We start from the raw sequence: 12,548 nt of genomic DNA, 5'->3' as shown, positions 1-12,548 counted from the left end.
AGATGGAGGCTAGGGTCCCTGTCAGGAGCAGGACCATTTCTGCCGGTAGACACAGGTACTTCTTTTGTTGAAAGCCACAAACCATGCTACACATTCACCCTTCCCATGTTCTTCCTTTTTTCTCTCCCTCCTCTTCTTCCTCCGTCCTCCCAAACTCGGCCCCACGCTTTGTGCATGCTCTGTTTTTTCGGCTCTACGGAGAAAATTCCCCTAGAAACACAGGTTGCACAGGCAATCCGCAGTGTGTTCGGTGTGTGTGTGTCTGTGTGTGTCTGGGTGGTGCCTGCTCCTGTGGGTTCTGGACTGAGGACGTGTACACACCTTGACTACTCAGAGACCAAGCCGTCAGATCGTGCTGTTTATTGAGGATGCAATGGGAGGACCTCTAAGAAGAAAGGAGATGTGGAGGGCTGCCTCTTCTGTTTCTGGATACAGGAGAGCCAAGAGAGACCTGAGCCGTGAGATGGGGCCAGGTGGTGGGGACTGGCCTCTCTTGTCCTTCGGCCCTCCCAAAATAGGCAGTAGTTGGGACTGAGGGCCCAGTGTGAGAGGGGGCCTGGGTCTGAGACACCAGAGCCGGACAGAGTAGTTAGTGACTGAGCGGGGTGTTGTGTCCAAGGCAGAAGGCCGGGAGCCTGGAGCTGAGCCCATCCCTGGCTGGGGGACCTCAGCCAAGGAGCTGAATGCCAGGCACGTACCAGGAGGAATTTCACCAAGTTTAGCCATCCACACCTGTCCAGGCTCAGGAAAACGCAGGCTGGGAGAAGTGTGGTGGCCAGAGGGACAACGGCAGGGCAGGGGGGAGAGGGGGCTGACAGCAGGCTGGGGGACAGAGCATGTGGAAGACAGCTGCGGATGCAGGGGTGGCGGGAGGGCAGGGAGCAGCCCTCTCTACCTGCTGGCTTTCTTGGAGGAGGTGCTCTGGCTGGAGCCCTTCCCCAGGGTATCTTTGTAGTCACTGCTGCTGCCCCTGCCCCGGACGTCCCCGCCGCGGACGCTGCACACGCCAGAGATGCAGCTGCTGCTACTGGCCACGTAGCCGCCGCTCACGGAGCTGGGCCGGAAGCCATAGCCGCCGCTGCCACTGGTGCTGCTGATGATAGCTGCGGAGGGACAGCGGGGGTTGGTACCCTCAGGGGCGGGGCTAGGGGAGGCCCCAGTACCCCGGGGACTCAGGATCTCTTGGAACAATGGGTTAGGTGCCCGCCCCGCGGCTCCGCCCCCTCCTCTGGGGAAAATAGCCCAAAGACAGCTTCCCCCATGTCCTGCCCTTGCCATGCCCCCCTTAGACCCAATCTAGATGATTCTTAATTCTCAGAAGCCCAACATTTTGGTCTAGGTACCAATCCAACCACCTGTTATTCTGGATACACACCTCCCTCTTCTATTAGCCTTTTTGCCAAACTTCCCCTCCAACCTTTCTTTCCCTCTCACTAGCTGCCCTATAAATGGCATCTTTTAGAGCTCCGGTTAAGTTCCTAGTCCTGCTGAGAAATACAGAGGTCCAACACTGTAAGCTTATGCTCTGAGGTCCCCATTCAACAATTCCCTCAGCCGCCTCTAATTCTCCAGCTCAGGGCTGGTTGCAACTTGTGGCCCTGGTGCTCCAGGCCTCACAGACAACTCATTCTCTACTTCCTCTTCTAGCTTTCCTAGAGGCCATCCCCTGGGAGCAGGGAGACAGAGGAATAGGGAGGAAGAACTCTGCTCTGGGAGTCAGGAGAACTGACTGCTGGCTAGGCCTCTGCTATGTGGCTGTGTGATCTCAGAGTTTTTACTCTCTGGTCCTGAGTTTGCTCAGCTACACACACGGGGTGTGACTAAGACCCTTTCCTGTCTTCAGATTCTATGGTTCTAGGGCCCAGCACACAAGTACTTACAGATGCTGACTGGGGAGGGAAATTCTCCTGACATCCTGTAAGGGAGAGAAATAAAGTAAGAGCAAGCAGTCATCCAACCTGCAGTCTATTAACCTCAAAGCTAGAGTCCCCACCGACCTGTTGTGGGTTTTTGAACCCAATAGGCACCTCTGGAAATGTCCTGGGCTTTTGGTGAAAGCAGAGCTTAGGGAGCTGTGGCTGCAGCCCCTGAATCTTTGGGAGTAAGCAGGCAACAACCTGAATCAAACAGTCGGCACAAGGTACACATGCAGGCTGGCATGCACACGTCCCAAGGACCGGCTTTCTTAGCTGCTGAGAACATTGGGGAAGCTGGAATGGTTGCCCTGGGACACGTCTGATAAGCTCATCTTATTTCTGGACAGGTAAGGATGATGGAACAAGAAGGCCTAACATAGTAATGGGGTGGGGTTTATTTTCTTATTTTTTGGTTGGGGTTGGGGGGGTGGTAGTATGCCGAGGTATACCCAAGAAAATGGAGTAAGATGGAGTGAGCTAATCACTGAGGCGCAGTGCTTGGCATGAGTGAGGGCTCACGCAGGCGTAGGTATTATTTATTACTGTTATTATTCCCATCATCACCACCCCTTCACTCCTCCCAAGGACTCATCTTTTCTGGATGAGTGTGTTAAGCATTCTTTTTTGTCCTTCTCAAGCCCCCCTCACCACTCCCCCGCCTTTCCTGCCAGATCACCGCCCCCACCTGCACTCCTCGCTCTCCAGCAGCTTGCGGTAGGTGGCGATCTCCATGTCCAGGGCCAGCTTCAGGCTCATGAGCTCCTGGTACTCGCGCAGCATCCGGGCCAGCTCCTCCTTGGCCTGGTGCAGGGCGGACTCCAGCTCGTCCAACTTGGCCCGGGCGTCCTTCAGGGCATTGTCACCCCTCTGCTCGGCATCGGCGATGGCCGTCTCCAGGTTGGAAGCCTAAGCAGGGAATCAGAGAAGCTGGAAAACTGGACGGGGTGATTAGAGTCATCCAAATCCCACTAGTGCTTGGAGACTCCTGGGTGGGAATGCCCACTTCTATCTTTCCCACCTCCCACTCCTCTAATAGGCTGGAGCCCCTTCTGGGGCCAGCAAGTCCTTCCTAGCTCTATCTCCACTTGCTTATATTTAGGCATTGGTGGTGATAAACAATAGTGCACCCTGCCCTCCTGCTCTCCTGTGATTGTGGCCAGCTCAGTACCACGTCAGTTCATGAGGAAGACATTTACTTGGCCATCCATGTGCCAAGGATACAGAAGAGCTTTCTGCTCTTGAGTTGTTTCAAGTCTGGGATGAGAGATCGTTAGAATGTTGTGTTGTGGGTACAATGAGAGTGGCCACCCAGGTACATAGGACCACAGACAAGGGGCACAGGGAAGGAGGTTCCCTAGAACTAACTATTACTTCCCAAGTGTTTACCATATGCCTGGCACTACCCTCAGCCCCAACATGCCTTTTGCATGTCTTAGCTCATGTAGTCCTTAAACTCGCCTGTGCAGAGAGGACAACTAACTTGCCCCATGTCATGGAGTCACTAAGTGTTAAAGCCCCTGGAAAGGTGGAAAGAGCACTGGACTAGGAGTCATAGTGGGTTCCAATCACAGCTCTGCCATTCGCCAGCTTGTAACCCACTTAACCTCTCTGAGGTTTCCTCATTTGTAACAATGGGTAGCTCTTGCCTCATAGAATCTTTGAGACACTTCTGGGTGATAAAATTATAGGAGCCACCGCTGTTGTTATTCTATAACCTCATCCTGTCTCCCCATCTACTCAAGCTAAGACTGCGGCCTAGAGCCCTGGGAAGAGTTTGAGCAAGGCCTTACTGATAGTTAAATAGTTACAGAAGGCTCTTGAATGGCGCTCTCTGAGCCCACTTGTCAATCATTTCATTAACAAATGTTTATTAAGCTGCTACTATGTCCTGGCACTGTACTAGATGCTGGAAAAGCAATGGGGAATGGAACAGCCAGCTTCCTGCCTTCCTCCAGCTCCATGGAAGAAGGGACAGGCTGGTGTGGGGCAATCACCAAAGTGTGACAAGGACAAGAGAAGCACAGATGCCAGAATAGCATGCGATTAAGGCAGAAGGCACAGGGGGGTGTGGTCCTACCCCATTCTGGGGAATGAGAGAGACGGCTTCCTGTAGGAAGGACATCAAAGCAGAAGTTCTTGGGAAGAGTGGGAGATGTGATGCCCCAGGGATGTCTGCTCTAAGTATTTGAGGCAGTGACCTCATTGGTTCCTTTCCTTTCATGGGCAGAGATTTGAGAGGCTGATATTCTTGACCAACTCTTTCCCCCTCCAGTTATGCCCTCCTGCCCCAGGCCATGGGTAACCAGTTCCCTCACCTGCTTCTTCACATTCTCAATCTCTGAGCGGATTCTCTGGATGAGCCGGGTGAGCTCTGAGATCTCATTCTTGGTGTTCTTGAGGTCATCCCCATGCCGGCCAGCTGCCAGCTGCAGCTCCTGGAACTGGGACCCCAAAGCACAGAGCATGGTGAGCATGCTGGATGGTCATAGGACCACATGATATCTCGGGATTGTTGATGTCATGGACATCAACATGAAAGGACATGTTGGACACTTAACTAGACATGGCCTCTGTTTTGAGAATGATCAGGCCCAGTCCTCATGCCTGCTGGGGTTGCCCTCCCCAGTCCTGCTTCAGCCCAGCTCACCTTGGTCTGGTACAGCGCCTCGGCCTCGGCCTTGCTTTTCAGGGCGATCTCCTCATACTGGGCACGGACCTCATCAATGATGCTGTCCAAGTTCAGGTCCCGGTTGTTGTCCATGGACAGGATGACGGACATATCGCTGATATGGGACTGGATCTGAGCGATCTCCTATATGGGAAACAAGCCTGGTCTCACGTCTTGACTTTCAGAGGCTAACAGCCCTCCCACCCATTCCTTTAAGCAAGATAAGCAAATCTGGGTGATGCTAACTTAGAGGCTCTGGGCCAAAGCTGTGGCTTCCTGGGCAAATTGAGTTTCCTCCAGGCCGCAGATAGATTCCTGCCACCATGAAGCCAGGACATGGACCATTTCCTTTCTACCCAGAAGGTGGAGACTGGGAGCCTCTAAGGGCTGAAGTGGGAGATGAATGGCTAACCACGGGGTCTCCCTGAGATCAAAGAGCCTCTCTCAGCCCCCAGAACAGAGTTTTACTCACTGACTGCCAGCAGAGGCGGGGGTGGAGACACAGACTTACGGCTTCATAGAGACACTTGAAGAACTTGATCTCCTGGTCCATGGAGTCCACTTTGGCCTGAAGCTCAACCTTATTGGCATAAGCAGCATCCACATCCTGGAAGATGCCCCCAACATTCCTCGGTCACTGCCAGTGCAGCAGAGAAGGAAACACCCACCCCAGCCTGGGTGCCCGGCACACTGAAATAGTTGCCCTTTTCTCTCTGAGAGGCTCATGGGAGAGGAGACAACGGAGCAAAAGGCCCAGCCTTGCCCCATCCTGAGAATCTGCTCCTTCAGCAGGGATGGGGTACCCCTCTAAGGAAGGGAGCCCCAGTCAGGCTGCTGTCAGCCATCCCTTTGTTGTGTAAGTTGGGCCCTGTGGCTACAGGGGAGCCCCTGTGTGTCATCTTCTGCTGTTCTTTACTGTGGACATGAAACACTCAGAAAGGCCATCATCTCTCTGCCTTTTCATTCCCTTTCTGGATAGTACATTGTGTTTTTCTTCAGCCTTTACGTCATTAGTTTGGAATCAGCTCTTTCACTGAGGGCAGAGGATACTGGTAAGCTCAGCTCTTCCTGGTCCCAGGCCAGCCCTGGACTCAAGGCCTGTCTTGCCTCTCACCTTCTTGAGCAACACAAACTCATTCTCTGCAGCTGTTCGCCTGTTGATTTCTTCCTCATACCTGCAAGAATGCCAGAGCTTTGTCAGTGAATATGTCTCACTTAGAACCCTCTCACTGAGAACATCTTTCACTCAAAGAAGATTCTAAGAGGGAGTATGGCCATTTGAGGGACAGATGCTAATGGGCCACAGAGTCCTGGGCTAGTGAGGCCACCAGGCAAAGAAGGCTTCCTGGAGGAGAGGACATGGTAACTAAGTCTGGAGGGGGAAAAAAAGGTGATTATTGAAGATCCAGCTAAAAAACTGAGGTAAGAGCATGTGGAGCAAGTGTTCTATGGGAAATAATACAGGAAGCAAGAAGCAAGCTCTTCCTTGAAAATTTGAATGAAGCCTTACAAATGAATGGGAGTGTTTCTTTAGTTCCTCCTCATAGCCATTCCTCCAGTGAGGACCCAGAAGCTCCAGGAGATTATGAGTAGCTTAATCAAGGTTTCCTTATCCAGGCAGATACGGTCCTTTGACCACTGTTCAGCTCAATGGACATTTGTCCCAAGGGCCAGACCAGAGGCTGGAGGAGCAGAGAGCAGTTTCCAGAGTTGTGTTGGAATGATTCTACCTGGTAAGACGAAGAACAAAGCCCCTCATCTCCAAAAAATTTAAGCTGGGGATAGCTGCCACTCCTGCAGAAGGAGCTCAGAGGGAAAGGGACAACTGTCCAGCTGCAGGGGGATCCCTTCCCCACTCGCCTCTTCTTGTAGTCCTCCACCACGTCCCGCACACTCCTCAGCTCCGAGTCCAGCCGCACCCTGTCCCCGGACAGCGTCTCCAGCTGCTTCCGCAGGTTGCTGATGTAGCCCTCGAGGATGGGCTCCAGGTTGTTCTTGCAGTTGTTCAGGTCCAGCTGCTGCAGAAGCTCCCACTTGGTCTCCAGCACCTGGTTCTGCTGCTCCAGGAACCGTACCTGGGATCCAAAGAGCAGAAACTGTTGAGCCCCCTTGGGAATAGTCATGCCTGTCATTCACAGGGCTCTGTGCAAGGTGCTCTGCCTGCATTTTCTCCTTCACCCCCTCACAACAGCTGCACAAGGTGGGCAAATTGTTAACCTCATTAGATAGGAAGGAAATGGAGCCATAGAGAAGTTGAGCCTCTTTCCAAGGTCTACCAGTTTGTTAAGAGGGGGAGCCCAGAAATAAATCCAGACTTGTGTCGCATAACTCATGCATCCAGTCACTTAGAACCCCATTATGGCCAATCCAGCTCAGGATAGGGGAGTGCCTAAAAACTACCAACATGGGGTCAGGCTGGGTCCATCTTTGGAAAAGTTGACCGTTCTGCAAAAGGGAATCTGCTCTTCATTTTGTAGCCTATCAAACTCAGTGAGGCTCAATGGGCCAAGAGCTTCTGGGTGTTCTAAATTTCTGCATCAGGCTCCAGCTCCATCATTGCTCATGGCCTCCTCCCTCTTCCCTAGTTCAGCCCCTTAGAAACATCTTCCATAGAGCAAGCCTGGAACGTGGGGCAGGATGGATAGATAGGGCTCCCTGTGCCACTGTCACCTCACTGGGCCAGGAAACTGACCAGAGGGAGTGGATCTACATACTCTTCTCTTGTGCATTTTGGGTGGCAGGGCAGGACTTTTAAAATATGACTTAATCCATATGAGCACAGCCATTATCTAAATAAGGTTGTGTTCTCTATTATCATAAGCACAGGACCTCCAAAAACTGGCTGGGATTCAGCGTTGAGATGGGAACAGCTGCCAAACTGCTTGCCCCCTGCAGATCATCCAGTCTTGGTTTGGTTTAATCAGTCCTGACTCTTTCACATATATCCCTAAGACTGAGCGTTAGTCGCAGAGTAAACCCTACACCCAGGACGCCACAACTGGCATCTGGGCTACACGTTGGACTGTCAGGATCACAAATATGTTGTGTCCTCCTTCTGAGGAATAAAATCACAGGGACAGTGCTGGCCTCTGAGGTGAGCAAGGGCTGCTCGGAGCAGGAGTCTAGAGCTGGGGCTTGGGGCAGGGAGATGGTGAGGCTCCAATGGCCAATGACCATTTCAAGCATAGGCTTTGTCCTGGATTGACCCACCCTTGGTGCCTTATTGTCATTTAGTCAACATAGCCCCCAGCACCCAGGACTGGGTCTCAACTTCCTCCCTCCTGCTCCCGCCCCAGATGCCATACCCTGGCAAGGCATGTCCCTCCATGCTTTTGCCGACTCATAGAATGAGAGTAATAATTTCTCATCTATCAAAAGTCAGGGGCATCTCTGGCTTGGATGATGCCTTGAGGCCTCCTCCAGACCCTGGATCCTCCCCTTCTCAACCCTCCTCCCCCGTCTCTCTGAAGATGAAAATGATAGTAACGCTAACCATCCCTTCGGAACACTTCCGTCTGTGGGAGGAGGCACTGTGCCAAGATCTTCGCATGCATTTTCTTTTATCAACCTGACAAAACCCCGGAGAAGCAGGCTATTATCTGCATTACAGAGATAAGGAAACGGAGGCGCAGACAGAATAAATAACTCTCCACACAGCTGCTCCATGGCTGTCTTAGTCAAGACCCAGCTGGTAAGTGATGGGGCCAGAGCGGAAGCCAGGTCTGACTTCAGAGTACTGTGGAGGCGTCCTCCCCACTGCACTCTCTGCTTCTCTCTTGGGTCCTTAGCCAACTGAAAAAAATGCCCATGGCCGAGCCATCTGGCAATGACCCGTCAAATGACTAGTGGATGAGACCTGCTGATAATGGATGAGAGCAAGACTCTGGGGCAGATTCCCTCTCTCTGCTTTTTTTTTTTTTTAATTTTTTTTTAAGACTTTGTTTATTTATTTGACAGAGAGAGATCACAAGTAGGCCGAGAGGCAGACAGAGAGAGAGAGGGGAGAAGCAGGCTCCCTGCTGAGCAGAGAGCCCAATGTGGGGCTCAATCCCAGGACCCTGAGATCATGACCTGAGCTGAAGGCAGAGGCTTAACCCACTGAGCCACCCAGGTGCCCCCTCTCATTGCTTTTTCCACACACAGCCTGCACGGACCCCTGGCTTAGCAATGGCAACAAGCCAACCCTCGAGTAAGAGACAGAGATCTTTCCTTCGGAGGTCCTGCCAGTAACCCCCATCAGCCTCTGCCAGTAGAGACAGACCTCCCTCTGTGTTCTCTTGAAAACGACTGCAGGGAACCATACATAAGTCACCTCGATGAAAGAAAACATCTGCTTTATCCACATTCAGTGCCTCCTCATATCTAACCTGAATCCCTGCTCCTGTAACAGAAGCTCATGCCCTGAGAAGAGAAGGTTAGACCCACCTTGTCAATGAAAGAGGCGAACTTGTTGTTCAGAGCCTTGATCTGCTCCCGCTCCTGGGCTCGCACTTTCTGGATCTCCGGGTCCAGCTCCACATTGAGGGGGGCCAGGAGGCTTTCGTTGACAGTGACCTGATGGATGCCCCCTGGAGGACACACAGATGGACACACGGGTCCCAGGGCCACACTGCCAAACATGCTGCCAGCAAAGCCACTGGCCCGGCCTCGACCAAACCCATAGCCTCCACTCTTTCCGCTGCCACTGGCCATGTTGAAGGAGATATTCCGGATGCCCCCCAGGCTGTAGAGGCTCCGGCTTCCAAAGCCCCCGCTGAGCCCTTTGCCCCCTGCCCGGTAGGAGGATGAGCTGCCCCCTGAGAGCACCGCTGAGCAGCCACTGAAGCCCCCCTTGGTGGCAGCTCCTGACTTGCAGGTGAATTGGCGGCTCATGCTGGTGGTGGAGAGAGGGTTCAGATGCAGGAGGGATGAAGATCAAATCCTACACAGGCTCTACAGGTTGCAGTGAGGACCGGCAGGCTCCCTTCCTTATATGTGCTTGGCGTTGGGGCTTTTGGATGGGCAGTCAAGGGCTTAATTCATGGGTTTGGCTTGCCTGGGAGCAAGAAGTCATTTTCTCTATGCTGAGCTAGAGATCAAGCCCTCCCCACCTCTGAAACAACATGAAACCTTCAAATTGCTGGGCTTGCAAGCTTTGCTCATGTAATTTGGGTTTTATCTAATTAACCTACTGTTATAGGGTAATTTGCCCCAGGCCCCAGCCTCTCCAGAGGGATGTCACTGGACTTCACCATCCCTATCTTGATTAATCTCTGGGTCATGGACTTCCTCCTGGGGGCTCAGGGAGTTAGAAAGGGATAGACCCTCGGACAGGGCAGACTCCTGGGTATAGTATCTGGGGGCTCCATCCATAGGTGTGTCCTCCTTTTTCCTGGAAAGACCCCCTTCATTCAGGCCTCCCAGAGAGATACCCCACTGGTGCCCCCTTCACCTAACCCACAGAGGACAGTGGCCTTGTCTGCTGAGCGGTACGGAGTAGAGTGACCTTCTCCCTGGCACAGGACATGAGCCCATGGGGAGTCATATGCTTTCACCAGTTGTCCAAGAACTGGGATCTCCACACTTGACCTCTCTCAAACTCCTACAAGGCAGGAGGGAGGCCGCACAAGTCACGGTCATTGTCTGGTCCAAATGCTGGACAGAGCGAAGGAGGCTGGGATTGCTGCAGGTGGGTGAAAATTCAGGCAGTCAGCGCAGAGGAGGCAGGGAGATGGCAGAGAGGCTCACCAGGGCCTGGAGGCTTCGAGGGAAGACTTCTGAGGGAAGAATCCTGGACCAGTGGGGGATGACTGCACATTTCTTCCTTCTGATGTGTATCTGTTAGTAAGAGCAGCAGCAGCTGAGGACAGGAAATATTTGTTTGTTTGTTTGTTTGTTTGTTTGGGACCATCTCTTTAGAAAGGTAATGGAGGAGTTGCTGTCCAGGTGACATTGAACCCTGATGCCTCTCTCCAGACGCATGTGAGCCAGAGGTTTAGGCTGGCTGGGAGCCCTCCCGAGAGCAGGCATCTCCACAGTGACTCTGTAGGCTGCTCCCAGGAGTTCCCTCTGAAGGCTGTGTCATATGTCATCTCAGTGTTCCCTTGTAAGGAAAGTAGATGGTCCTTCGGCTCAAAGACCCCCTAGTTACTCCTCCCCACCTTCCTCCATCCCTCCTTTTTCCCTTCGGTCACCTCTATTGAAAGCTTCTGTGTGCCAGGCAGGTGCCCAGTGTAGGGGACATGGGGGCTTGTGGTCTAATGCTAAAGGCTTTTCCTAGCTCTTGGAACCCATCCTAGCCCTATGTCCCCCTCGATGGCTTCGCTGGCTGTATGGCTTCACTGGGACGTGCGTAACAGCTCACCAGCCTAGGCTTCGACATCCCCACAGCTGCCGCCCTGTCCCATCCTGCCCACGACTGTCGTCCTGACTGTTCCCTGCCTCAGCCAGGGACAGCTCACCCACATTCCTTATCTCCAAATATCTCCTTGGTTTTGCCACACTATCCCTATGCGGCCTGAAACACCTTTTCTCCCCAACTCTTCTGATCCAAATCCTCTGCTCTTTGAAAACCCCGCTTCGAACCCTGTTTTAACCCCATCTCCTCCTCTGTGTGCTGAACTCTTCTGTCCACTGAGACCTGAGCTGCTGTGTTCCCTAGGACCTGGGGTCTGGGTGAGGGTCCAATGTCTCCCAGTCAGCTCCTCCCTCTGTACCTTTCCTCGGGGCCCAAGACCAGCCTCTGGACATCCCTTCCCACGTGCCAGAGGACTGCCGGTTGTTGGAGCAGCGACCAAACAGCAGGGACAGTGCACCTTCAGGGAGCCCCTGGGCCAACATCCAGCTAGAAGGCCACCAGGTAGGAGCTCAGACTAGGAGCTGGCTGCAGGGGTCTGAATCCCACTCCACCACCCAGTAACACGTAACCTCTGGAAGCTTCCATTTCCCTGACATAAATGGGATAATATACTCCTCATAGGGTAGTAGTGACAATTGCAGGCACTAATCCGTGTAAAGTGCTTGATATGTGCCTGCTGCTTTTTCAGTGTTTAACAGATATTTCAACGACCAAAAGTAGGGAGTAAAGTGGAAGTTGGGACTCAGCCTGTCCTCTCCTCCTCTGCTCTCTCTCCTTCTTCCTGTCCTCTGGAAGAGGATGTCTGGATCAACACATCTCCATACGGTGTCATCTGCTGTTGGAGGACAAGGAGGGACTGATGCTCCCAGAGACCCCAGGCTTAAGGAATATCTTTCCATGTCTCGTCATGGAAAATTCGCCATTAGAAAGAATCATAATAGTCGCTGTCTAACAAGTGTCCGCCAAGTGCAAAACTCAGTAGGAAACACTTTTCAAACATTAGGCTTCTCACAATTGATCCATTTATCAGATACTTACTGAGCACCTACCAGGTGCTGAGGGGAGCAACACTAAGTTCTTAAAGAACTTCGTTTCTGGATCCATCCAAAGGCAGGTGTCCCTGGGAAAAGCATCTCATCAAGCTATTAACAAGTCATTAACACCTTAGCGTGAAGTAGTTAATCAGATACTGGCCATCGGGAATGAAACACCCAATGTTGTTGATGAGGATGATGATAGGAGAGGAAGGTGGAGGGTTCTGGGCCACCCACAGGAAGGGTGGGCCCATGTAGGTCTCCTAGGGTGCTGTGTTTTTGCTGCAGGAAAAAGGGAGGGACAGAAGGAAACCAGAACAGAGCCACAGTTCAGCAAGGTTATGAAGGCCCTGCCCTAGCTTTAAGTCTCTGGAGAGATTCAGGGGTAGGAGGAAGCAGAGCCTCCTGCCTTGGGATACCTCTGCCACTGGCAGGGGAGACTGGAGACAATTTCCTACCTCCCATGTCCCAGCTTCATCTTCCCTCACACCCTTTGAGGTATCAGGATCACTTGGTTTTCTAGGCGAGAATTAAATTTGGAGCCAGGCACGGACATCTCTGAGTCTCAGTTTTACTCATCTGTGAAATGGTGG

At 52.6% G+C, this 12,548-nt stretch overlaps 1 protein-coding gene across 1 annotated transcript; it reads right to left on the bottom strand.

Moving 5' to 3' along the window:
• Nucleotides 1–355: 355 nt before the first annotated feature.
• KRT71 (keratin 71) lies at nt 356–9,509 on the bottom strand. Its single transcript, XM_045073244.1, has 10 exons — nt 9,210–9,509; nt 9,010–9,152; nt 6,445–6,659; nt 5,699–5,759; nt 5,096–5,191; nt 4,564–4,728; nt 4,232–4,357; nt 2,602–2,822; nt 1,881–1,915; nt 356–1,103 (listed from the first exon to the last, which is right to left on the bottom strand). Exons 1-10 carry the CDS (start codon nt 9,454–9,456, stop codon nt 892–894), a joined length of 1,521 nt encoding a protein of 506 aa, XP_044929179.1. The 5' UTR covers nt 9,457–9,509; the 3' UTR covers nt 356–891.
• Nucleotides 9,510–12,548: the final 3,039 nt, after the last annotated feature.

The sequence above is a fragment of the Mustela putorius genome, unplaced genomic scaffold (assembly GCF_011764305.1).
Source record: "Mustela putorius furo isolate JIRA1106 unplaced genomic scaffold, ASM1176430v1.1 tig00537227_pilon_pilon_pilon, whole genome shotgun sequence".
NCBI lineage: Eukaryota > Metazoa > Chordata > Mammalia > Carnivora > Mustelidae > Mustela > Mustela putorius.
Note: the sequence above shows the minus strand (reverse complement) of the source record. Positions and strands in the feature narration are given on the sequence as shown.

Excerpts from the sequence above, each read along its gene's own strand:
- KRT71 (XM_045073244.1), bottom strand. The coding sequence starts at position 9,456 with ATGAGCCGCCAATTCACCTGCAAGTCAGGAGCTGCCACCAAGGGGGGC. Across the intron at positions 5,760-6,444 it reads GTGGAGGACTACAAGAAGAG|GTATGAGGAAGAAATCAACA; the intron begins GCGAGTGGGGAA and ends GCATTCTTGCAG. Across the intron at positions 1,104-1,880 it reads TCCCTCCCCAGTCAGCATCT|CTATCATCAGCAGCACCAGT; the intron begins GTAAGTACTTGT and ends GTCCCTCCGCAG.